This window comes from Hetaerina americana, unplaced genomic scaffold (assembly GCF_022747635.1).
Source record: "Hetaerina americana unplaced genomic scaffold, ioHetAmer1.1.p SCAF_1, whole genome shotgun sequence".
Taxonomy (NCBI): Eukaryota; Metazoa; Arthropoda; class Insecta; order Odonata; family Calopterygidae; genus Hetaerina; species Hetaerina americana.
In genome coordinates, this window is record NW_027286069.1 from 66,154,932 (window position 1) to 66,182,669 (window position 27,738).

Here is a 27,738-nt window from a genome sequence, read left to right on the forward strand (position 1 = left end):
CCATCGTGCCAGCAAAAATCCCCAGCGTACGCCTCTTCTCTGATTCCACCTGCTTTCAACTTCACACAAGCTTTTCAGAGAGCCATCTTTCCCCCATCCATCCCCATTCCGAAGGAAGCGCCGCGGAACGAAACGTCCTCGTCTTCCTTTCCTGCCGAGGGTTAGGGAGAGAGGAGGTGGGAAGGGGTGTTTCAGGACAGTGGGACTTTTCGCCAGACCGATGTGCTCAATAACGCTCGGAAACACTGCGTAAAGCACTTATGCCCCCGAGTGTGGATGGGAATGGATTCGAGGGAAGGGTCGAGGGCAGGGAGGAGAGGCATAAGGGGACTGAGGTGCCAGGAGACGACGGATGATGATGGGTGATGGTGCGTGTTACGTGTCTCCACCACGGTGGCGTCTCGCGTGTCGAGTAAAGTGGGAGATTCCGCAGATGCGGAGGAGCGACGGTGTTGCCATAATGAACAAGTGAATCTTCATCAAAGCATTATTTCAAATGCGCGACTCATCAACACGTCATTCGCAGCTAATGAGAAGTACCATCAGTAAGCCATCATCGTCACACAGACTTAGGGATCTCGAAAGCCTCGTTTCACAGTTCATTTTATGGGCAGTAATGCGCGGATAGGGTGTGCACGTATGCATGCAGCATTGTACTGCTCCCGGAAAATATTATACATGCTCTCAACCTAATAAGTGAATAGCAAATCAGGGATTTTGAAATGTACAACATTTTATGGAAACCATTGGCTTATAAGTTGTAAAGCCAATTGATAAAATAAACCAATTTTCGAAAAACGCTTACAAAATTCTCTGCGCCTTTTTTTTTGCTCGAAAAATATTCTAGTGCACGCGCATGTAACTTAAGGTTTCTTGCAATCGTTTTCTTCAGTCAGTTGTTTATATGACCTTTAGAAAACATATTTATGCTAGTGAAAACCTATGTCCATATTTTTAAGAGCAATTGTTACCATTTATGATGCCTCCGATGAAGTAAAATATTAAAAATTTAAGGTGCTTAAAGTTTATTAATGTTTTAGAACAGAAATAATGTTAAATTCATACGCAAATCTACCTCCCTTAGCCCTAAGATGGGTTTTTGTACCATTTCATTAAATTATTTTATTAATAGTTCAAAGTCAAAGTTTAAATCTATTTTATGATTAAAATTAAATATCATAGCTATAATGTTAATGCTATAAGTTGCTTTAATACCTGGTAAAATAAGCTTCGCCGGAGAAAATACTGATAATCATGGTAGTCTTCGACAATCCACAAAATCGCTTAAAGATCTGTTAGAAATTCACTTTGCAATTTAGTACCTTGAAATATTGAGCGCAATAGAAGGGCAAAGATAAAATATCACAGAAACTGCACACAGACAAGAAAACTATTTTTATCGCAAGAAATATTTCAAACACACACATAAGAAAATTAGACGGTTGAATTAGTAACTATTGATTCGATTCTTTACTTTCACAATAATTTAACCAATAGAGAGCATGCTTCAACGCTATTTTTCTCCACCCCGCAATTCCATTTGATCTGTTATCAAATTCCACTAAGGTAAGAATCAATTGGTTTTCACATTTCAAGGTTTAATGAAGGGTAGAATTACATTTTCTCATTCAAGTGAATTTAAATTATCGTGGTCCGCTGTAAACTTTATTTCGATTAATAAACGGCTATTTTTAGCTGTAAATGGATATATAGCCCAAAGCGATATTATCAAGGAAATAAGATAAATATGAATAATTTTAGAAAAACAGTATTATGTAAGGCATAAGATTTTTTCATAGAAGTTTTAATATAAGTAAAGTAATTTTACTAAATCCTATCTCTCAATCCTTTGCAAAATCACGTACCAAAGCACACAAGTGTCGTCTCAAAATATATCTCACTTTATGTTATACGTTATCACCTCTTAACTTTACTAAACAGTGATGATGGGGTCTAGCATAAATTGACATCCTTCACACTCAACTGAGCTGCGATCGCTTCCTATTCAATGCAATATAAAGGACTACATTCAGGTAACCGTAGAGTAACTACTATGCTTAAAAAATTACAAAAGTACAAAAATGGGTATTCAGAAGGAATCTTAGACGCACTCATCGATATGCACCAATTAAAAACATAATGGAGTATTACACGGTATTTTACTAAAGACCATAATCCAGCTCTTCCTTTCGTCCAAATATTTTCCAGGAATTCCTGCGATATATTAATACTATTGGAATAATCGTCTTACTTGGAGTAATGTGATGCGTCAAAAGTTATCAGTTTGTTCGCATAAGATCGGTTAATCGAAGTATAGTATTAATATTCTCATGGTATAAATACATTTTTGCTTCTCTCTATGCAAAAATTCAGGGAGGACAATTTTTGGGAATACTTACCAACGACCGATAGATACATGGAGTGTCCTATTGGAGGCGTAGTGCTCACTTGGCATTCATAGGTACCGGAGTCCCGACGCTGCGGGTATCGCACTTGCAACTTCCAATCTTCGGTGTGCGGTGAGTGGATTGATTGAAAACGTTGGTCACTGGTGTATGTGTAACGGCCAACGGTCAGCAGGTGAATATCTCGGTGTCGGACCCAGGAAACCTGAAGGAAAAGAAAAATAATCGTTTAGCACGTCATCTTCCTACCTTCGATTAGAGGGCAAAGAAATATCTTTAAAATAATTGAATTCTCTACAAATTGGTAAAATGGAAGATTTTTAAGGTTAGATAAAGGTAAGCGTTAGACAAAATCACCATAAAAACGGATAGCAAATGTTTTACGATCTTTTTCTCAAGGGTCTCGGCTTGAAAATTGCCACTGGTCAATGGAATTTTGCCATTACGATGAGCCAAACTCTTCCATTATGATTTTGCAGGAGCAAAAGATTTTCAATATCATTCTTCAATTGTTTAAGAGTATTTATGTTAATCAGTTATCAAAAATCCTAATGTATGTATATTTCGACACCAGATTTTCTTACTTTGGTTTTCAGTCCTTACATTTTTTCTAGCGTGTGTATTGGCTGAATAAGTTAGATGAACTACTAAGAATCATTGAAGGAACAGAGTGATGCCATGAATACATAAAAATAGAAACTTTTTGAACCACAGCATTTAATAGAGTAATATTTTTGTTAGAAATCGAGACTAAAATAAAGTCTCATTATCAGAGAAAATTAGCGCTTAGACAATCTAGCTCACGCGTTAGCGGAGCTGTGAAAAAATACTTTTCTGCCGTTGATCCGTATTAATTTTTTTTGCTTTTTGAAAAACAATACTCAATTCTAAATACATATGATTCATTTATTAAAAATTCAGTCTCAACAATAGTAGGAGTGATTTTTTTTCTGGAAGGGGGGCAGTTTCTTTAGCTGGGCTCGAGGGAGGGCATTCTAAGGAAAGGCTGGAGACCGGTGGCAGTTGGCTCAGAGTCATTGCGGAGTACAGATCTTTCATTTGCTGAACCTCTATAACGTGACCTCGTAACACTCCGTAATGAACCGTTCATGGGCTATTCTATCAAATTTTGTGTGAAACTGGGCTAAACCGGAAGAGAGACTCATGATATTCTCAAGGCAGCGTATGACGATAATGCTATGGGTAAATGTGGTGTTTTAGAATGCATTTTTTTCGGGTGGGTACAGGAGATGTAGAAGGCACCGAACGTTCTGGACGCCCTTCGACCTCAGAAAGGGACGAAAATGTTGAACAAGAGATGGCTTCGTTGGACAGGTATCGCAGATTAAATCTTTGCATGGTTTCTGATGAACTTGGTATCCCAAAAATTGATGTGCATCGACCATGCGTATGCGTGTAAGTGAGGATCCAAATTTTCTGCACAATGTCGCTACTGACTTTTTCCCTTCCCCCGCCTCACATTCGTGCTAAAAGGATGTAATTACGGCTCCGTGGAAGCGTTACAACAGGCCATGACGAGGTAGCTTAGCAGCATTCCGGGTGCCCCCTTTCAGAAGGCGTACGAGGCTGGGAATGCCCGCCGGCAGTGGTGCGTGGACGCAAAACGGTGGTACTTCATAGACTTTTGAGTGAATTTATACATTCTGGCAATAAAGGTTTTCTGATCGGCTCAATCCCTTTACCCTTGGGACCGACCAGAAATAGTATTACGTTGCAATATTCATAGAATCGCAAGCACCGACCCTAAATCTTCAAACCTTTTCGAACAATATTATGAAGTATTAAATTTTATGGATGTTAATTAACTCTAATTATACGATAAAATAATATATTTTAACAATTGGCGGCAAGATGACCGCCAAATTGTTTGCATAATGCTACCTTTATATTTACATCTTAAATATATAAATATTGCTGGATTTGATGATATAATCAGATTGTGCAAGGTACTGCTGATCCGTTTAGGACGGCACAGTTCCTACTCTTTATGTTTGTAGAAGTATTTGCGTTAATAAAAGTAGTATTTAATGATAAGAGCAAAACTTCAGGGCTATTTTACTTCAGGGATACCTTAAACTGTGGATAAGTTATTAAGGACTGATAATATCTAAAGGAGTTTGCAGTTGAAATGAGCCATTTATACGTTGGTGAAAGGCAACACGAAACTTGAGAGTGGTGTTTCATATGAACGTTGGTGTAAATTCTCAGGATACGACTCTCATAAAAGATAAAATGATACACAAGAGGCATCACATCGGAAGACCATATATCGGGGGACGCAATCAAGGTTCCTCATAAATTTATTCCTTCCTCTGATTCACTTGGAGGGAATAAGTATTTGATTTCATAGTGTTAAGATGGACTGACTAATTAAAGTTGTATTGCGTCAAATATATAGAAGATGGGGTTTGCAAGTTATTCTCTGTGTGATTAATCAATCGTGAATAACTTGGAATTAGAGTAATTGAAAATGAGAGAAGATGTGCAACGTAGGGCTGGCGAATGTATTCACACTATAATTGTTGAAAATGTTACTCGAAAAATCTCCGAAAAAGTACTTTCAGAGTACGAATTCACATTTATATTTATCGAGTAGGCATTTTCCCAGAACACTATTGCATAAATACGGATCTTTTAGTAGGAACGCTGTTGCTTCGTTATTTGAAAAATAGCATTTTGCTATAATATTCAAGTGCTCCTATTATAACAATCATTATTTCTTCACAATGCAGTCAACGAAAATTTGCCGAAAAGTATAGAATAATTGACTCGGGTAAAACAAGTCTCTTTGGCTGTCAATCTTACATCCAAAAAGTCATCGCTAGCTGTAGACTGAAGTAATAACGTGTACGTTGAATTTCATGCGCTGCGGATGCGACACTGGGGAGCGGCAGGCAGCATGCGCGCAGGAATGCGTTTTAGAATCGGAACACGGGGATAGGGCGTGGGTGAGAGCGAAGGAAGGTAGCCGGCAGAGGAATGCGAGGGAGAGGAAGAGGGCCCAGGAATGGAAATTTGTCAAGGAGGAGTTGTTGCCGGGAGACAGCCTCGCGGGATGAGAGAGATGCGGATAAGGAACCGCTTGCGGGCGGACGATTCGGAGGCGACGGCCAATTATGCGAGCAGGAAATGACGGGCGGGCGGTGGGGAATGAGAGATGATATATTCAGAAAGTAAACAGGGAAGGAATCGAGGGTGGGAGGAGCTCTGTGAGAATTAATTCGGAGGACCGGGAATTCCTCCTTCCGAGGAAGGAGTTGCCTCCACCGCAGTTGTGGAGTCTCAAGCCGGTCGCAGTAAATCCCCACGGAAGTGGCGTAGCCTCTGGCATTTAACATAGTGGCGGGGATGAGTGGGAATGTAAAGGAGGAGTCAGGCATTGCCTTCATCGACACCGCCTCCACAAGTAGATTAGATTGTGGCGTTGTACTCTACACAACGCACACACATGCGCGTACAAACACATTCGCTGACTATGTTCTCAAGCGATGATGAAGAGCCATCATCCCCGGTTACATAGCGGACGGATATGCTATCTCTCTCGTACACTCTCTCCGGCTCTTTCCACGATAAAAAAAACACGAAAGCAGAAAAATTCGCCGTCATGGATCCACCAGCTTTTTCCCTCGATTCTTCGATCCGCCATTCATACGCGCAGAAGTGGTGGGTCAAAGTTAGACAGGTGATATGACGTAATTTCTCCTGGGTGCGTTTGCGAGTGTATAAATAACGGGTGTGCGTGCGAGTTCTGTGCGAGCACTGAAACAATCTCCAAATTCAGTGCCATCTCCCCTCCCCCCGCAAACCGCAGCATTCCTTCCACTTCTTTATTTGTTCTTTTGTGTGAGTGTATATATGCATGTTGTTCACACCCAAATATATATGCATATATATATATGGGACCCATATATATATATATATATATATATATATATATATATATATATATATATATATATATATATATATATATATATATGTGTGTGTGTGTGTGTGTGTGTGGGGGGGGGGGGGGTCGCGGTAGCCCAGGGGGTAGAGCGTTGGATTACTGACCGGTCCCAGGTTACCGGGCTCTGGGAACCTACAGCTCCACCCAAGCCATATGATTTTTCGCGTACCAGATCTTCCCGGGAAACCATAATCGGCACAGGGAAAGGAACTGGCCACCCTACCCCGATGTATGAATTTCGCACGCCGTCGGGCATAGTACTGGGTGAACTCTACCATCACCTACCGAACCGACTTTTGGGTTGATCACTGTATTTATGGTTTTTATATATATACGTATACATTTACATATAAATAAATTGTCTATATATGCATACATACGTATGCAAACATATTTATTTTTATATTGCTGCAGGCGGTTTGTATATCCGGCCGTCCAATCCATATTTCCTCCAGGCTTTGCGGCTTTCCTGCGCGTACCCATTTGCTTTCCGTACTCTCGCCGTACAAAAGGACATTTCTGCTCTTTTTATTCCACATTTTCTCTCGTCTCTCACAAAAGGAAAAAATAAACCTCCTGCTTGATACTTTCCTCATTGATACACACATATGCATGTATGCATATATATATATATATATATATATATATATATATATATATATATATATATATATATATTGCGGTAGAGAAAAATAGAAATGAAGAAAGGTGATGTAGTCGCCGGCGGTTTTAGAAATATTTTTCATAGTCACCGATTGGCGGATGTTCATTGGGGCGGTGACACGGCACATAACGACACCTCATGTGGTCGAACTCCTCTCCACGCTCTCCCTCACTCTGTCCATTTCTTTCTCTCTCTCTCACTGCATCCCTTTCCCCAGCACTCGCTCCTCCCATACTCCAAGCCATCCGCTGTAACCACATTCTCCCTTTTCCTCCACCGACAACGAGGTAGAGCTACCCACAACCCCCCACGTCCTTCCGGCGGATCCACTACATCCTCTACCACCCGTGCACCCTCCCTCGAGCGACTCCTCGATCCACTTCTCCACTTATCTGATCCAGATGAATTCCCTTTGCTTGTTCGTCATTTTAACTTCCGATTTCGTAGCTCCCGCAGCGTATACGAAGCCGTGCGAGGGTCGCGCACTATTTTATTTAGGAAACCAGCTTACATACAATGGTGTGATGGAAGTGAAGGTGAACATGTAGGGTGATTATGAAAAAGAGATGACTGAAAGAACAATGGCTAATGGTAAAAAAGCAAAGGCAAATAATAGCAATAAAATATAATAGAACGGAAGATTTTGAACGTTACACTATTTTAAAAACCTACCATAATGTATTAGAAAAATGTAGATTTTAAAAAAACGTTACGTTATCCTCCATTCACACACAATAACGTGGCAACATCTTCTCTCAAATAAATCACTGTACATGTAATTGAATGGTTTCATCAAATTTTGTTATTTTTTAAGATTTTATCACAATTGGGTCCCCAATTCGGCAGAGACGAAAATATCAATGCTAAGATACAGGATGTAATTATTGTAAACATTGGACTCATAATACTATACTGGGTAAAAAACCAGAAAAGATGGCAAATTCGCCTGATATTAATGGAAAAGGCATGTATAGCCGAAAACTGGGCCAGGAAGATCTAGCAGTAATACTGGAATGCTACACAGAAGTAATAAGAGGATTACGAGCATTCCATAAGTGACACACATATCTACATCAACGAAATGCATAATATTTTGCTATTTCTGTCGTTTGATGAGTGCTTGAGATCATTTACATAGCATAGATGATAAATTACTTTATTACACTTCAACCGGGCCTAGAATTCTAAGCACATATTAATCTTAAAAGTTTAAGTCTTTCTTTTTCTGCATGTGAATTATTAATATTTAAATATGTATTATATATTATAACCCTATAAACACAGCCACAAAGACACTACTGAAGGATATATGAAATATTATAGCCAATTTTAAAAATAAACATAAAAAATACACCAAGACATCGTATATTTTAGCTGTCACACCACCATTGTCAGACTCGGAACATTCTCGAAGTTTAGATGAGAAGGAGTCGGTGTTGAATGGAAAGAGAATCAATGAAGGGGCTATCTGTGAGGTATAGAGAGCGAATTGTGGTTATCAGTGTGATTGGTTTACATTGTGCGAAGCTCTTTGAGCACAAGTAGGTTCTAAATCCCAGATTTTCACCTCAACGTGGTCTACTGATCCTAGGATGACTTCAGTTGCAATGATAATGAAGCAGTTATAAAAGGTATGACTGTAAAAAACCTGTTTCTTTAGAACTGTGATGATGAATAATGCGGTGTGTTTTGTTGAGTACGTATAACGATCATTATTGATAAGGCTGTATAATATAAGGCTGTGTAGTATTATATATATGAATTCTCCTAGGATATGTTATCTAATACTTACTTTTTATAAAATTCATTTCATTATGTCTCTCTGAGATTTTACCCTGTATTTCCAGCAAATGTTATTAAAGTGATTCCCACTTCTTTTTCCGACAACTCTAACTCAATAAAAAAATTAACTAAGTTTTGTATATAAATGTTCTCCAGTGTTGATGTTTTTACAAACAAACCTATTTACCCATTTTAAATGCGAAAACACTCTTTGAATCACTACTCCTTAGATTTCACCAAAAAAGAAACGACAAACCAAATTTCGCTGAGTTCGGTGATATTCCTAATCGGATTACTTTTTTTAAGTACCCGTATACCAACCTTGGAATTTTAGAGTGAATCAATGCCCTAATTAATTCGAGGGAAGAACCGGAAGCATGCAATATGCTGGTACATGCTGGCAGTGCAAACCCCGGGCTCACATTCGCAGGATTCTGAAATCCAACATTTGGAACTGAGGTTGAAGAATGATTAACGCTCAAATGTGACAACGGGGAGGTACCGCAACCGAAGCATGATTATTACGAAAAATGAGGCACTGTCGAGTCACAACCCCGAGCATTCCACGAATCATGTTTAGCTTAGGATCATAGTCATCATAGCTTTGAAGTAGCAAGGTGCCGTGCGCTGACGTGGGTCCAAACGTGATAAGGTCTGCTGCCCATTCTCAACTAATTTGGCTGACCTCATCTCCCGATTCGGCCTTACCTGCCCGAACATATTCCCGTGCTCTTTGACCTCATCCCCATCCTATCAATGCCACTGGTCCTTTGCCACGCATTGCATCTACACGGGCATCCCATGGAGTAAACTCTTTTCCAAAACCCATTAAGTTCCTCTTTTTAATTTTTTCCCCGATTCTCCTTCTCTCTGCCTGCAGTTATCATTATTTCCCACAAAAGGCATTAAATATGCCGAGACAGGGATGCCGTGACATGTCCTCAACCCACCCTACACCTCTCGCCTCGCCAATCATTCCAGCGGACCCAATCACATACCCTTAGTCCGCCGACCATCCCCCTTCCCCATCGTCCATCCATCCTGCTTCCACAGCCACCAACCGGGTGAACTCAACCCATCCGCCTACACCGTATTCACTTCTCCCTTTCCCCCTCGCCAGAGGCTGCAGCTCCGACAGGCATTCCGGGGCGCAAAAAGAAAAATATAAATGAATAAAATCGACATTGCACTGGAGTGAGGGAGGCGGTGCATGTCATGACGAACTCGCAGTTTATTTGAAAGCGGGTCGGGGATTTAATGTTAGTTGTTCGCGCCCTTCGAATTCCCTCCATTTTAATCGCACGGCGTCGTCCCTCCTCCCCACCCTCCTGCGCCCCCTCGGCCCCAATACCATCCCCACTCTTCGTTTATCTCTCTTTATTCCCCCGACCCCACTAGTCCTTCGACCAACCCTCAAACCCCACTTCCATCTCTCACACTCTCGAGCACTTTTATCTTCCAGAGCATTTCTCTTTCACCCATTTCCATCCCTTCCTCCACCCCTCCTTCCCGCTCTCTCTCTCTCATTCTCGTTACACGTTCCCATTCGACCCGGCACAATGGCAGAGTGTTTTGTTGTTGTTTTTTTTCCTCCCCCACCCTTATTTTTTCTCTCCCTTTTTAATTTTATCACGGGAAACTTTTATTCCCGTGATTTTTCCATGGTTTCTCTCCCTCTCTCCTCTGGATTTTTTTTCAATCTCTTTTCCCTTTTGCCGTTTAAATACTGCTCTCCTACCCGTTCGCTTACCAATATTCCCGTATCCTCAACAGCAATCTCAATCTCTCACAGTTTTATTCATTCCTTTCCCGCCCAATTCTTTCCCTCTCTCCCCTTTTTTTAGGAGGAACACTTTGCAACGGACTGATTCGGGGCTTTCAAAAATACTCTTATCTACTCATACTTTCTTACAACTCATACCACACTCTTACTCAGCTCGTTCCACTCACAAAAATACTCCAGCAAGGACTCTCTTCAAATAAATTATCTCTTGAGCACAAAACAAATGCATGATGTATGTTTTTTTAGTTCGAGTTCGCGTTTTCGTCCCGTCCGCGGCTCGAGGCTTAGTTCCCTCATGTCTCCCGCCATCGACCCTCCCACACACCCACCCGACCTCCCCTACTCACGAGCATTCACTTTCCCCCCTTTTCAACTCTTTGCACCCACGCCTCTTGCCCTTACGCCACCCCACGGGACCCACGCCTTCGCACTCGATTCTCTTTTCAGTTCTTTACGAATCATACTTTTTCCGTGCTGGTGGACGCAGGCAAAAACACATAGGAGAACAAAAACGCATACGCACACACATTGGAACGTATATAGGAACGCACAAACACTCGGAAACACGTATATGCGAGAATTTGCGAACATATCCACTTGGTTACTCAACCCTTTCATCACTCATTCTCTCTTCCCTAGCCTTCCCAATCCTGCTCCCCAACGCACTTTTTCGCTTTCCATGCCAGACTCCCTCCCACTCTCTTTCCATACCAACCTCTACGGTGCCAAGTCTTTAATCTCTTTTTCTCTAAACTTCCACGGTAACTTTACTCGGGGTGTAAGCGCCTTCAAGTTCCGAGAGTGTACTCCTGATAAGCCAATGCTTGTTACTGTGTTATTAGTAATAATCAAGCAGTACATAAGAGAAGTTCAATAAAAACTACTCGAATGCTTTTCTTTAAAGATTAGTTAATTGCACGCATATGTAAGCAGTTATTTGGCCTAATTGAAAGACAATGTCCTGTCAATATGTTTAAAAGTTTCTACGAACACGCTTTCGTCTGAAGGGCTAGAAAGGGTCCCGCTTACACTCGAGCAACCTTTTTGTCGTATCTCGTTGATCCTACTACAAAAAATTTAGCTGCATTCCATTTTTGTGGAATCCTTCCTGTAACTTGGTAAAAAATTCTATTATTCTTTCCTTTACGTCATCACTAATTTATCTTAAGTTTCGCACACACATAAGAAAACGAAATTAAATATGGTCGTTAACCAATAACATAACCAGTGAAACGAGTTTCGTGCAAGGAAAAACGTTAAAAATCAAATATATTTCAAAATATAACGAAAACCCGCTAATTCCAATCAACTCGGAAAAAGCTTGGAAAATAATAAAAAATTTCTTTGACAATGATCTTAAAATAAAAATTAAATTGAAATAAACATCACAGGAGTGAAAAAGGGTGCTTGACCTTAAAAAAATATTTAATATGAATTTTCAGAAAAAAATTCGAATACTATAGACTCATGCCTTTTCTATTCTCTTTACGTTGAATCATTTATTAAAATTAAAAGCGGTATTTGAAAATTAGGAGAACTCTAGGTTGCCACCGTGTAGGGTGCAATATAAATATCTTATCCTCAACCATATATTAAATGAAACATAATTAACTAACTAAACAGCTTATGTTGTTTGTAAAAATAGATTACGTGGAAAATTATTTTTTATAATTGCGTTGAAAATTATTTTTTCACTCATGAAGTTATTCATGTAATTAGTTTCTTACATATTAGAGCTATTTTTCATAAAATATATTATATTTTAGTCTGATGTCTATTATGAAGTCCCCTCCAGGGTCCCCATGGACAACAAACTTGGTATGGTGAAATAGTTTGGGCGTTTTGATGAACCCTATTTACTCATGATAGTCAACCTTTCAGGGTAGGTTAAAGGGAAAGGGCCAAGCGAAAGCCCGCGCAGGGTCTGTTCCTCGGTGAGGCGACTGAAAAAGAGTCTCACCCCAGTGAGGTGGTCATTTGAGTGACGGTTTTACATTAAAAACACCATTGAGGAAGATAACGTAAAACCACCTTAATTATTTATGTCAAGACAAGAAAACGTCATGAAAAAGAGTTTTGGCAACTAAGGGACTCGGCCTTATCGGCTTCCAATCGGAAATTGACTTCAAGGCTTCCCCAGTCCTAATCTCATGAAATCCTGCTATAGCAAAATCGACAACAGCTGCATTGAAGAAAAAGAAGAAGGCCAATTCAGTTATTATAAGGGGTATGTTATTAAGGTGCCAGGTGAGATGGAAAGAAACTGAGGATTGGTGGACTGATATGATTGCTATAAAATGAAGTACAACGAAGGAGACAATATGTACAATAATATTGAACAAAGAGACTTAAAGAAGCGCAGTAAAACACGAGCGAATAATAGAAAACTATTAGTAGGAGTAATCGCTGCACCAATTAACGTGGTTAGTAATGATAGGGAGCAAAGAGTCTAAACTATATATGAATAGGTAAAGGACATACTCACGGGTTTTCCCGGATGGAAACTGTTGATAATGATCGGGGATTGGAATGCGACATTAGGCTAGTAAAGAGATTATAGCGAAGTGGTGCACCACAGTCTTATGGCAAGAAACAACCGAGGGGGGATATAAATAGAGTTCTGTTGGACACAGGGGTTAATCATGTCAAACACTTGGTTTAAACAGCAAATCAGCCGTAGGCATACTTAGAAAATGCCCGAGGATTTAGTATTAGTTAAATGACTATATTATGGTTATGCATGGATATAAAAACTGGTGCGATTAATTCGCAGAATTACCTACGAGCGAATGCGAACTCTAATCATATTTTATTAATAATAAAGTGTAGCGTCCTATTTCAAAAGGTAAAGCAAAATAAATGATTCAGGAAGTGAAATATGGAAACAGTGACTGAAAAGACAAAAAAGGATTATCAGCTTGATGCTAATGAGTGAGGTGAAAATAAGTAATGAATGAGGACAAGAAGATGGGGGCTATAAAAGAAAATAGGAAAATATCAAATAATTGACATCGTAAACTGAAAATAAAACAATAGAAAATTCACAAGACATTCACTTATAGAGGAAATGATTGAAAAGATAAATGAGGGACGGGAATGGAAGGCTATAAACCAGAGTTGTAGAGAAGTAAATAAAAAGAGCGAAAGAAACGTGATTGAAGACAGAGTGTGAGGACAAGAAAATTTAAGAAGGAATAGTGAAATGTGTACACTGTAGAGGAAGGTTAAAAAAGACCCAGGAAGTGAGAAGGGATAATCCGTGTGAACAAGCAAAGATAATTCGGGAAAATTGTTAACTTAACCAGGAAAGATTTAAGAAAGATGGAAAGAATATATAGAGGAACTATATGGTAAAGAAATTTGTCAAGCAAGCGTAGACATAGGAAGAGAATATGAAATAGATTAGGATAGTTTAGACCAAGGTTTACTCGATAGCCTGATAGAAAGGGTATTAAGGGCATTGAAATCAAATATTTCGTGGGGATAGATTATATTCCCGCGAAATGCCTGAAAGGTTTAGTAAAACGTGGAAGGAATAACTTTTATATACAACTTTATGAAAGAGAAATAAAGCCGGATTTCACTTTTTCAGATCAGCATTATTAGTTCCTATATCAAAAAAGGGACAGGCATTCATATGTCAAGACTACAGAAGAATGCGTTTTATTTCGCACGCAGCTATTGGTTTTCTGGATTATCGATCAGGGGATATAGAGGAAGGCAATAGGAAGTGTTCTGAGCGAAAATGTTCAAAGTAATTGGGGATGAAAAATCTGCGGAAGGCAAAACAGCTTTCACTGGAAGGAGGAAATTGACGACAGAAGCGTTGTCTAAGGATGGCAAGAAAAGACTCGTCAACATCAGGAGCGTGGAAATGGTCTTTGAGCAACGTAACAGGAGTAGATTGGCGCCATTTAAATGTGGTCGTGGCGAAGGATGGAAAAGGTTAAGTGGGAAGAAATGAAAATAAACGGGGAACAGCTATTTTTGGTGAGGGAGGTGAGGATTGGTAAGATAAATATAAAGGAGCCAGGGAAGATGAATGTGAGCATTTAGAATGGCAATGCGATGTTAAAAGCTGTGGTATATAAGAGATTGTTAAGGAGACGATGAAGGGATAGAAATAGGATAAGCATGTTGGACAAATTGAAGAAAGAAACTAGCTGAATTTAAGGGAGGTTTACTGAAGTTTAGGATATCAGTTTGCATTTCGTAGGAGAGGCAAGGGAATCATAGTTGTTCCATTTTGTTTTGTAAGTTGTGTCTCCAAAAGCTATCTCACCGAAAGATTGCTAAAAATAGTGAAAAATGAGAAATGTGGCCTAATACTTCGTAAACAGTTCCTATTAAATCCTTCATTCAATTGCAAAACGTCAGCTATAAATTCTAAGTTCATTTAAAAAATTTCCGCTACACATTGTAAGCAATCCCATGAGTACGCTTAGCCTCGACTATTAAAATACGATTTATGTAATACCAATGTGAACAATATATTAAAATTTTATTCATTATTGATGTATTGAATTTAATGTGTATAGCAGTTCAAGAAAGTAGCATTTAAAAATAGCAGTAGCAATACGAGCAGAACCATAAAAACTTTGTATCACATGTAGCATATTGAATCGACATTTAAAGATCAGAGGCTAATCAAAGGGGACCACGTCTGTTCATTTAGAATATTTATATCCTCAATTAAATTAAAATGAATGCTCCTTATATTTTTGACATTAATGTGGAATACCTACTCACCCCCCAACATAAAATCATCCACCGAAATATACATTATAATATCTATAGTTGTGCCATTATTTTCAATTTTTAAGAAAAATTTTATAGAATGTAAAAAAAGATACTTAAAATTCTGTTTGTTCATTTATGAAAATGATTATTCCCTTTCTTAGTTCACCACATACTGCTAACGCGAAGTATCGTGCTAGTGTTTCTCCTAAAGGATGAATTTTCCACCACATCTTTAACTTGAGGTTTTCCTCAATTAAAAGAGACGTTTTTAAGAGCACATTTTATTTTTTTAAAGAAAGGGTCGAAAGAAGAAATTAATTCCTTATTCGTTGTAAAAAAAACTTCTCTTGAATCCTTCCCTTTCATATTATGTTGTAATGGTAACTTTACTGCACATAGCTAATTTCGTTTTTCTCGTTTCTTGATAATTTCTTAATTCTTTTGGCACCCTTCCTGTCTGTTTGGCAACAATACAAATTTGGATTTTTAACATGGGTTTTGATAATTAATCATGAACTGTGATTAAAAACGTAAAAAAATACGTTTGAAGAATACATATGTGATATTTTTTATTCCAATTAGTTTTCATCTCAGGAAATATTTAAAACAAATAATTTCAAAAAACCGTATTCTGGATTATGGTAATACATGGTTCGTCCGGAAAATAAGTGTACTGACTACTGATTTTTTCCCGCCGCTCCAGGCGCGCCCAGCACCGCTCTGACGGGCTGCGATTGGAGGGGGGTATGTTGGCAAGCGACGCTGAAAAAGGCAGTCGGCTCTGAGCTGTGGTGTAGTGAGGAGCTCTGTTAACGCGAACCTCCACGCTCGACCCACGTCACGGAACATGCCGAAGTTTTTGGAGCAGCGTTATTCCATCAAATTTGCGGTAAAGCTTGGGAAATCGTCTACCGAAACTGTCGGTATGATTAACCAGGCTTACGGGGAGTCAGCCATGTCCAGAAACATGATCGTTCGGTGGCACAAGATGTTCGTGGAGGGCAGAGAAGAGGTCGACGACGAGTCTTCGATGATGCCTTCGCGGGAGCGTTCCAGGAATGGGAACGCCGCTGGAACTAGTGTATCGACTCACAAGGGTCCTATTTTAAGGAATATTAGCTTAAGATATGTAAAAGTGTAATAAATTTTTTTTCCTGAGCTCAGTACACTTATTTTCCGGACGAACCCTGTACGTACCATAGTAACATAGAAATAAGAAATTTCCCTACCTATGAATGAGTACATCACCCCGGTAAATATTGTAAAAGAATCAAAGGGTAAATTGAGGTCAACAATAACTTTCTGACAATGATAAGTTGATCATTAAATAAAGATCCATGCCGCATCCGGGCATTATCGTCGCGTAGGTGTGTCCATGGACAACTGTTTCCCCCCCAGTCCTGTAGGCATCTTCAGGTCGAAGTGCTGAACCGACCTAAAGACGCCTCCAAGACTGGGGTCGAAACAGTTGTCCATCAACACACCTACGTGACCTACGTACGGTAATTCCCGGAAGAAGCAAGGACTCTTCATCAGATAGACGTCGCGGAAGCCTAGGGAGAAATGATCATTAAATAATTCTTCTTCAATCTAAGACGTGATTAATCTGCAAGTTCATGCATAAGTTTTCTAAACGAGCTGTGCCATAGAATTATGCGCCGTTGTACGTTTTTAGGAAATGAGTAGTTGTAAGTAACAAAGGATAAAAGACCAATCAAAAAGCAACTTGGCGGGTCCATGGATTCCCATTATTATCCAACCTTGTGAAGTATATCATTTGCTAAAAAACTTCCCGGACAAAAAGGTGGATATTTTGCTATAGTAGAACCGCAATAGATGTTGGGGCATTAATGTTCTGAATTTAAATTATGCGAAGCAGAATGCGAAAACAACAGGGATCACGTTTCGGATGCCCTCTCTGTATCGATATTATTACCCCAACATTACCCTAAAGTATCAGATAATTTGTCTTTAATTGCATGGGGTAATTTCCATTATGCCATGTTCGAAATTTATTAAAATAAACCATTCCAATTATTACCTAATCTACAATGCCCAATTTTTCATCTTCAATTTGTTAATTAATTCAAATGAAAAGGTATATTCTACCATGGTCATATTTTTCTTTTGCCACCAACATGTTTCTGAAGGCTTTTTAAGTAAGCAGTTCGACGCACTGCGTCATCTTCAGGTGTGAACGACGCAGTTGCGTCGGGACGCGTGGTGAATAAATAAGTAAACACGTGTAGTAGTCGATTCCAGTGAATAACATCTAAACAGATTTGAGAGCATATTCCATTTATTTATGATCAATACGATTCGTTTCATTGTGTACAGGCTAATCGATAGAGTCACGACTATGGGTTTGATGTCTATGTGAACGCTTGATACCCTGAAGACCCCTGTGCGAGTTCTGACCAAGTAAACATATTTTGCATTGTAGAAGTTATTTGAACTATGATAAGAGAATACCTTCAATTAATGACAAGGCGCACTGATACTTAAAAGTAGACTCAGATATCAAAATTGGCAAAGGACTGCTGAAAACCATTTGGAGTAGCCATTTCTCGTAGAAAAAATTGCACCGTATAGATAGTTTAAAATAAAAGACACGTATTCTTCTCATACTAATGCATTGTTTAGTATTACCAACACAGAATATGTAAATTCGATTTTAATAAGAGTGCGCTTTATTGAAATATATTAGCCACTTAAAGCTACGTTAACGCACTCTGCTTATGAATAATATGCACAAAAGGGTACTGTTGATTGTTCTCAATCGTGGATTTGTATGTGCATGTACAAAATGATCAATTCTATAAAGTAATAATTATTAGCGAAACGAATTGGGTGTTACTCTTTTTATACAAACAGTTACTCAATGACAAAAAAACCTAAACCATTTTGACTATTTATTTAAATTGATAAAATGTATTTATTTAAGCTGCTATCGGCCTCCCTATTGGCTTAAAATTGTCTTCCGCGATATTGACCAGGTATTGAGAGGACCTTTAATTTTGCAGTTGCAGTGCAGTGCAGCCCAGAGTCTGCCTTGAAACATATTCTTTTCTTATATCCATGTCAAATAAAATATTACATACGTGAAAATTCCAAAACGTACCAACTCTTACCGTGACTCTCATCCTTTCTCTATGCATCATTCTACAAGTCCAAGGGCTGAAGTATCATAGCACAGTTATCATCCTTCCAGACTTTAGGGAATGCCATTAGGTCGTAAAACTTTCTACTCTTCCTTTATCTGACCTACACCTCGGACCTCTGACTCAATTTCCTTGCATTCTTCTTCTCTGCCCTCGAATTGGCGCAGTTGAACACGAATTTTTCAACGGAGCAGTCCTTCACCGGCACCATCGTATCCACCTCCTAGTCCTCGCAATACCACTCTTCCAGCCCCTCTCGCTCACTCCCTCTCACCCAAGGGTTCCCCCGTTCGAATGTCCTCACATGTCTTATTCCAATGTCATAACTGCGCGCAGAGGTGGCTGAGAAGCTATCCAAGGGATTACGAGAGGGTAAAGAGGGGATATACTAGCTAAAGAAAGTATGGGCAAGAGAGAGGATGGATGCACAATCGATTGCAAAAGAAATGAAATCGTCAGGCTTTTAAATGGAAAAAACACATTCTCTGATATAACATGATGATTGATTTTTTTCATTTTGTGCATCGGCATTTTATTTATACGATGAACATGGTTTTCATGAGAACTAAAATATAACTGCTTTGCTAAATATCAAATATTGCATCCCAGAGAATGCGTTCTTTGAGATTGCTTATTTCCCTTGAGCAATTTTCAAGGACTTTCACTCGGTTGAAATTTTATGGTTTGATGGGAAATGGATTAACGGAAAGTACTTAAATTTGCTTTTGGAAAAATTATTGGCCTTAGAAAGAGGAAAATTGACGCTAAATTTATACATATTCATGTTTCCCTACCCACTTCAGCCAGGTTGACATCTGTACGAACCACTATTATTTATAAGAAACCTCAAGCGAAATAGCATCAGTAATAATTGTTCATTAACTTATTTCCGAGAGGAAAGTGAACCTCCCGTACATTTAAAAAGCATTTCTATAGTCAAAATGATTATAGCAACATCAACAAAGTTAGCTCTAAGGGAAAATATTGGTCCCTAAAAAATCCCCTTATGAACAGAAAGTGCTGGTAAATATGAGTAGATTTTAAAACAGTTATTTACATGTAATTTAAGTAAGCGTACTACAATTTGCTACATTGAGATTTTTCCACAAGATACTTCCGAAATCTAATATCTTCAGACTTTCTTTCTACAATACATTTCACCAAGAGCATGTAATCACTCTCACCTGGTCCCGTACACGCCGCGTACATGTGTATCTAAAGATATTTTCCACACATCAGATTAATGAGATAATAAATTAAACAGATCTTTCATGGATGATACCATATTGTCACTTATCACATTATTATTGATTCAAATTTTAAAACCCATTCAATGTTCATTTGTATTTTAGCATTTGTCATCCATTTACACTGTCTGTTTTATGCAACACACGCAAGATATTGCTTTATCACTTATCTTAACCGTGCAACTATTATGATAATGAAACCAAGTAAAATGCAATTAAATTATTTTCTGAAAATGTATTATCCTTCATCATCAAATGATATTAATATAAGATGATTCAGTTCTATTTTGACGTAGTTTGTTTTCACGACCACTTGGGAATTAGAAAATGGATGGAAAATTCAATGCTTATTTTTGCAAGCATATGCTTGGGAAGCGTATGATGCTTATAATTAAAATAAGTGTAAGAATTTTCAGATTAATTGACTTGTAATTTGAATTTTTAAAATACATATAATGCACGGGGATGGAGAATTAGAATGCCAAGAAAAAGCCATAGGAACGCTCCATAAATATCAAATTTAGGAGGAAACAGTAATTTCTAAAGCATTAAATCCTCAACTAATTCTCTGTAAACAATTCCATTTATTTTTCTTTTAAGGTACATAACACAAGGGTGTTTCAAAAGTACCCGCACTGACCTAGAGATCGATGGATGATCGCCCATTGGGTGTGCGCTAGCTAGCAGGCGTAGTAGGCATTTCAAAAAGTGCAGTACATCGCATATTAACGGCAAGTTGGTCATGTAAAAGCTGTGTGCAAGATGAGTGCTCTCACTCGAGGAAAACTAGTGTCATGAGGATGTTTCAATTGGGTGTTTAGCATAGTTTTACAGCAAAAAATCAGAATTTTTGCAACATTTTATAGCCATGAATGAAACATGGGTCCTTTACTTTGCACCCGAAAAGAAAGAACAGTGAAAACAATGGATTCAAAAGGGAGAACCGGCTCCAAAGAAGGGGAAAGTAAGATCATGGTGTTGGTTTTTGGGGATGCACCTTGGGATAATTTTCATTTACTACCATGAAGAGGAAAAAAACTATCAACGGCGAGTATTATGCAAACTTATTACAACATTTGAGCGAAGAAATCAAGCAAAAGTGGCCGAATTTGGCTAAGAAGAAAGTGCTGTTTCATCAATTGACATTAAATGGTAAAAAGTACTTGAGGTTGTGGAAAAGACTACTCGTTCCTTACACAGCAATTCGCCAGGAAAGCACAAGATCATAATTAACACTAGAAGTTACTTCACGTGTCCACTCTGCACTTCTTGCCATTCATTTTACCTTAAAAATGCGAGGAATATTCAATAATAAGCGATCATACAAGTATCCGTGTAGTGTTTTAAAGAAATTTTAAGTCCTCAATTATCGGACAGCAGCTTTGATTCTTCACCGTTCTGTGTCCCAAAGTGACTTTTTTCATTTTCACTCGTTTTGGAGTGGTCTATTATTTTTCTGCCTTCGGCTTTGATACGATAATTACTCAGTAATCTCTGTTTACTCTGGCTGTCATTCTTTTCAATTCTATTTCTATATTGTTATACCAATATATTAGCGACAACATCTAATCCGTACTATAAATTGACGAGTGCCTATTAATAGCATATTTTCTCAAATAGAATAATGCTAAGTGTTATGCTATATTTTAGGGTTTTTTTGCAAGGGTTGATTGGTTCCATACTTTTTATCGCTTATTATATCAGTGCTCAGGTCTCTGTACAGAATTTATCCATTTTTTTAGCTACTGGTTAAATGACCTTTTCCAATAAACATTATTCTTAGTTTAATTATCCAACTGTTGAAGTTGAATTTCATAATTACGATGAACATGTTTGTCAAGTTCTGTTCAAGTAGTAGTTTTGAGGGGAGGCGACCGACAGCTAAGGTCATTTGCGCCATAGGGGAAGGACAGGAAAGGATGAAGGGTGGAGAGAAACCCGGCGTCGGCATTAGCCTACTCTTTACGAAAGGCGCCAAGGGGTCCGCGGCTTAACGTCCCATCCGACGGACGGCGTACTCACTCAAAGTGCCCTCCACAAACTTGTAATTTGAATTTTTAAAATACATATAATGCACGGGGATGGAGAATTAGAATGCCGTTTATCTGTTCAATCTGTTCAAGAACAAGCAAGATGAACAAGTCTTTGTCATGTTTGAACACTTTTAACTTTGGAATATCTGTAAGGTTTGAAAGAGCAGTTCTTCGTTGTAGGAATTAAATACCCCATTATAAATTTTAATATGCTCATAATATGATTGTTTTAATGAGCGGTGGAAATAATGGATGGCACAGATCAGTAAAGCCGTTTTCCTTAACATTAAAGTTTAAATGTTATATTCGAAAATTTGAACTGGCATATTATTAAACATGATTCCTAAAGCATACAAATCCCCAGTTGATTGCATTTTCTCTAACCTCCATAATAATCAGAAAACATTAGAAAGCGTTTCATACGATTTAGATGTGTTTTTTTTAAAAGGACTATTAATATTGCAACAAAATTAAAATTTTATTATTCTTTCGTGTTTTCTTCGGGTTGCTATAATATTGTCATCAAACCTTTCAGTTATTGCGCGTAAAAAACAAATTGCTCCGAAGTATTTGCATTAAAGTAGAATATTCTCCAATATTAGGAGCAAACAAGTTCCTTTATATCCATAAACCCGTGTTTTGAAAGATATTTTGGACCCAATATTGAGAGTTCTTTTTTATTTACATCCAAAATGTTTTCATCTCCCCTTATCCAATTATTCTTTTATCAAGTTGCTTCTTCCGTGAACATTTTTCCTTATTCACAACAGATAAAATCGACTCTCGTAAAGAGTTCTTAGAATGTTTTCTTACAGTCACATAACCCGATTCAACTTTTTCCTTCGTTTCGTTTCTTTCCTTTTCATTGCGTAATCTTTTCTTCCATTCTTCACTGGATTTTCTTTACCTGAAACCAATTACATTCCTGATACTTTTATATTTTAGCAAAAATTCCTCGGTTTCCTTTTGTTTGATCAAATAATTCCTTGAAGAATTTTGATCGCTCCTAAAACTATTCATAGTCCCTACTTTCTTCACCTTTATCATTTTTTTTCCATTACTAATCGTTTGCATTCATTTATTTCCCTTTCAGTTTTATCTTTTGAACCTATACTTGATGCCATCATAAGCTCCGACGCACATAATCACTTCTGGTGTTTGTGTTCTTCCACATGACAGAGATTTTTGATTACTCACCCCATTGAAATCAAGGCATTTTTTTAAAACTTGTTCAAAAACAACAAGTGTAAGGGAGACATTTAAAAAATCAATATGTTTAGAAATGTTGCTACATGTAAATTAAGGCCATCAAGGAATTGAAATATGACAGTAAAAATATTGACAACAGAAATAACAAGCGAGAAAGACATCCCGATTGAAATATTCCTTATATTCGCAATAAATTTGAATACATACTGGAAAGCATTTCAAAATAGATGAAATTGTATGACGCCTACTCAAAAATATAAGCTAGACAAACACAGAGAGAATGAGTAATGAGGAATGCGAGATCCGTTAGAAGATTTTTCAAACTAGAGACTGACGAAGATGGCACGCCCGCGAAAAATAATACAAAGAAATTCTACAAAGGAAGGATAGGAAGGAAAAAAATGCTTTCATAGGAAGTTGGGATAATATTAAAGGATAAATTCAAAGACTTAATGAGTCACAATAGGCTGTTGGTGAAGGTAATGTGAGCGAAAAAAGCACAAAGACTTCGGGTTAAAGTTACGATGCCATTTAGTTAATGCACAAGCGAAAGAAATATTCGGAATGTGAAGAGTTTTTGGAATAGGCAAGGTCTGCGGAGAATCGCATTGGACTAATCTCAGGTTTGATGACCATTTGGGTGAAGAGAGTATGATTGAACCAATTTATCAATTGATTCAAGAGATATTATCATAAAATATTTTTAAACTAAACCTGTTTCCTCAGCTATTTCTATAACTTTGTCAAACGATTTAGGGGATATGATTTTTTTAAAATTTAACTAAGATAAATAGATGCAATATAGTAGTTGATTCATTTTTAGCACATTCCTCTTTGGAGAATACATTATTCATGTGAATTATTAATAAAGGATTCAGAGGACGTAGGTGGTCGTGAAATGTCCATCAAGAGGAAAGTGTTCCGTGCGTCATTTATTTTTCCTTCAATTTCACGAGCGAACGTGATTGTGCTCCATCACATATTTATGTAACTGTTCAACGAACATCGCCCTTTTTTCAGATTGATTTTAATTTTCACAACAAAAGCGCTTCATTTTTTATTTTCAGGCAATATGCTAGGTAAAATTTCACCACGCGATCGCGCATTTCATATGCGATTCCCTCTCCGTTCATGCAAATAGCACGTGTAAATTACCCCGGGGGGGTGGAAGTTTTCCATCTGTTGGCGTTGCTTTGTACGTGAGAGTGTTTATGCGCGGGTGTGTCCCCATGTATTGTGTCCGCCTCTGTGTGTGTGTGTTTGTGTGTGGATCGTGCGCTTGCGTGGAAAGTGCGGTACGGAGCATGACGACGAACAGCGCGAGAAATGGAAGTGAAATGAATGAATGGCGAAGGGAAGAACATGGGCGTCCAATAATCGGGGAATTTGACGTGGGCATAACAAAAGGGGTCGATCGTATTTTGCCTTGTCCGTTCTGCCTCATGTGCAGCATTAGGCCACGATGATGATGATGTTCGGTTTCACGAATTCAGAATCGGTTTCGGCTCACCAATGATCATCCGTGCAAACCAACGGTGACATTGAACTTAGGGCATGTCACGGGATGGAGGAAAAATGTGTACCTGAAAACATTCTTCTTTAAGAGCCGGGCAACAGCATGACTTTATGCGCTGAATGAAACTCTCATGGAGGAAATACGAACTAACAGAATCAAAAAGCGTATATTTAATTACAACTAACTATGCCAAGATCAAAAATTAATGATACATCTCAGAGCAGTGCATTCATAAGTAAAATTTCTCCGAATTTGTTTAATACTAGAAAATCGTATATAGTGTTGCATATAATATCCATACCATAGTATACTATATGTCATATCGTAGTAACCAAAAGCTCCAAAATTTATAGTCAATATACATTTTACTCTCATTGCTTATGTAGCTCGACCACTTCAATTTTGGAACTGAAAGGCAAATACGTGGAGTCCATGGATATAGGTTTCCACTGTGTTCTCTCTAGCAAATATATGTACAGTGTGAGATCGATCAGATGACGTCAGATTGGACTGTTCCAATTTTCCTTGCATGACGGTGTTCACGATTCATCGTCTGACTCACTTTTTGAATCCCGCCACGAATTCCTATTTGCACTTCCTCTTTCACCCAAAGCCATCTATTTTTTGGAAATAACTTGTCATGCAAACATTCCCGAAATACCCTCTTCTGTTTATCCTCTTCAATCTGGACAGATACACACAAGCAGGTCAACACGCGCTACCCTATCCCATGTAACGCAAAGTCTCATCTCCACCAACACCTCTGTCAGAACCAACCCTTTTCTCGCCCAAATCACTCAGATTCTCATCCTTCACATCATTTTGGTTTTGATCATCACTTCCAATCACACAACTTCAAATCGGCTCTCCAAAGCAGAAAATACTCTATTTTTGGACCTTCGAGGTCTTATTTACAAAAATACCTGCTTTTTTAATGGAACGAATCGAGGTCTCCTCTCCTGGATGGCATGCCTCCCGAAGAAAATTAATTATATCGTTTTTGGTTCCTTTTAACTCTTGTAAATAGCTTTCAGTCAAAAGAGTTTACTATATTCCTTAACTTGACCTTTTGAAAAGTATTTTTGCAAAGAAAAAATATGATAATATATTCTCAGGAATAATTTTTGAATAAACTATAAATGGACCATTTCCCCACAACTGTTATACCCTGGGTCATACCTAACGTAGGAGCTATTTAAAACTCCAAAAACCATGACACAGGGAATCTAAGAAGGTTTTATCTTGCGAACATTTAAGTTAAATTAAATTTGCTAAAATCAAGATAAAACCAAATTTAATACTTTTAAATAAATCATTTGTTTAAAGTTTCATTTAAAAGACCTATGCTGATATAATGTTAAACGCTGAGTAAATGCCAACTCCCTCATTCAATGTGATACATGAACGATAAGAATGTAAAATATAGTGATGATATTTTTTAACACGGAAATATACCATAAGGTACATACGTTAGAATTTTCGTTAAATTTAAGTTCCAATTATGCATATTATTTCATAAAAAATTAAATCATTCAATTTAAGTTGGAGGATTTGTACTCAAAAGTTGATATATGTTAATGGACCAAATTATTTCTCTACTTATGGTTAGATTGTTTAAGTTAAACATGACAGATGATATCTGCTGCAGCTAATTTTAATATAAGAAATATAAGAAAACAACAGGAAAACAGAGATGGAGGTACAAAAGTAATAACTTCCACAGCTATTTGAAATCTTAGTTTTGGTTTAATCTTACAACTGCTAAGATGTTGTTCATTCGCACCGTTCTGGTGGGGGGGGTTGGATAATATCTACGCTATAATATTCTAACCGACATAAATTTACATATTTCCACGTTTTAGTGCCACAAATTAATAAATTGAATTTATTTTTTAAGCTTCCATCGTTACTCTTCTCGTTTACTTTCATTCAGTCTTTATCAAAAAGAAATAAAATAAATTGTGGAATTCATGCAGTATAAAGTCATTTACACGACTAATGTTCCGACGACAATACATTTTGTAGCGGGAAAACGAGTCCACTTAATAAATTTAAGTGATAAAAGTTTTAGAAATGCAAAATTCCCCCTCTCAAGCCCCCCCCCCCAGAGTCCTGGGAAAAAGTTTTATTCATGCAGTTGGAAATATTATTCCAGAATACAAATCCCAAAAAACAGTATTGCCATCCCAATACTTTGCTTATCCATCTATTACGCATAAAAATGTATCATATGCGCTGATTTACTGCACCGAAAAGAGTGTTTCCGTGAGAGTCATCATCATTCCTTCTTCGCTGAATTTACTGGTGATCTATCAAGAAAGGTAGTATAGGGAATTTATGGGAAACGCCAGCACGTATGAGATCAAATGGAACGTTTATAACAAAACAGAAAGTGACGTGGGAGGCCACATTCTCCGAGGTAAATAGACTGACTGAACTTGAAACAGAAATATTAACGAAAAGACATGGAAGACAGATCCAAACATATAAGAAAGCTACAAGAACATTCGCACTTGACTACCAGAGATAGAGGAGCTGGCAGGATAAGTGGCGTGTAGAGGTAATAATGTATAACAATCGTTCGTAAATCACTGATTGGGATGGAGGGAATTTAATAGATCATCACTCTTAGGCATATATAGTATATTTGGTTAGGGGGGTTGCCAGTCTTTCTTTGACGATGGTAATGAATATTTAACGCCAATTAAAACCCGGTATATTATCCGAAGAAGACACAGCTGGCAATTCACTCTTTTCATAAGCTTCATATGCTAATTATTAAAGAAAACTCTACATTTTACACCGTTAACTACCCCTCGTAAAGAAAATCTTTCCCGGACGCGACTGAAATGAATTAAGCACACGGGAAAATCATGTACCGCGATCCATGTGGGGGCAATATTATCCCCGAGTACATCATATATTTAGAAAACTGGAAGTTATAAAAGTCAGAGGAAATTAATAAATAAATTCCCGGAACGTTCGATGTCATACGGTATGCGCAAAAGTGTGTATTCATAAAAATTGAGTACCCGACTTTTTTACAATTCCTTTCAGGTGAAACTTCTCTGCTATCTAAAGATGACCACTCTCTGGAGGAATTCGGAGCATTTCCCTGGTGCTGTTGGAAGTCTCTACAGGTATCAAATGTGTGAAAGATACTCCGGATGTCTGAAAGAGTTCCGGATGCTATAGGCAAACGAGAATTCGGAGATTGAGGTCAAAAAG

General features: G+C 38.0%; 1 protein-coding gene across 1 annotated transcript in view; it reads right to left on the reverse strand.

The window, feature by feature from the left end:
- Positions 1 to 27,738, reverse strand: part of LOC139692645 (zwei Ig domain protein zig-8-like) — a 494,186-nt gene that overhangs the window by 124,401 nt on the left and 342,047 nt on the right. Inside the window, exon 3 of the mRNA XM_071590958.1 lies at positions 2,400 to 2,610. Within this exon, the coding sequence (XP_071447059.1) occupies positions 2,400 to 2,610 (211 nt within the window). The remainder of the gene's footprint in view (positions 1 to 2,399; positions 2,611 to 27,738) is intronic.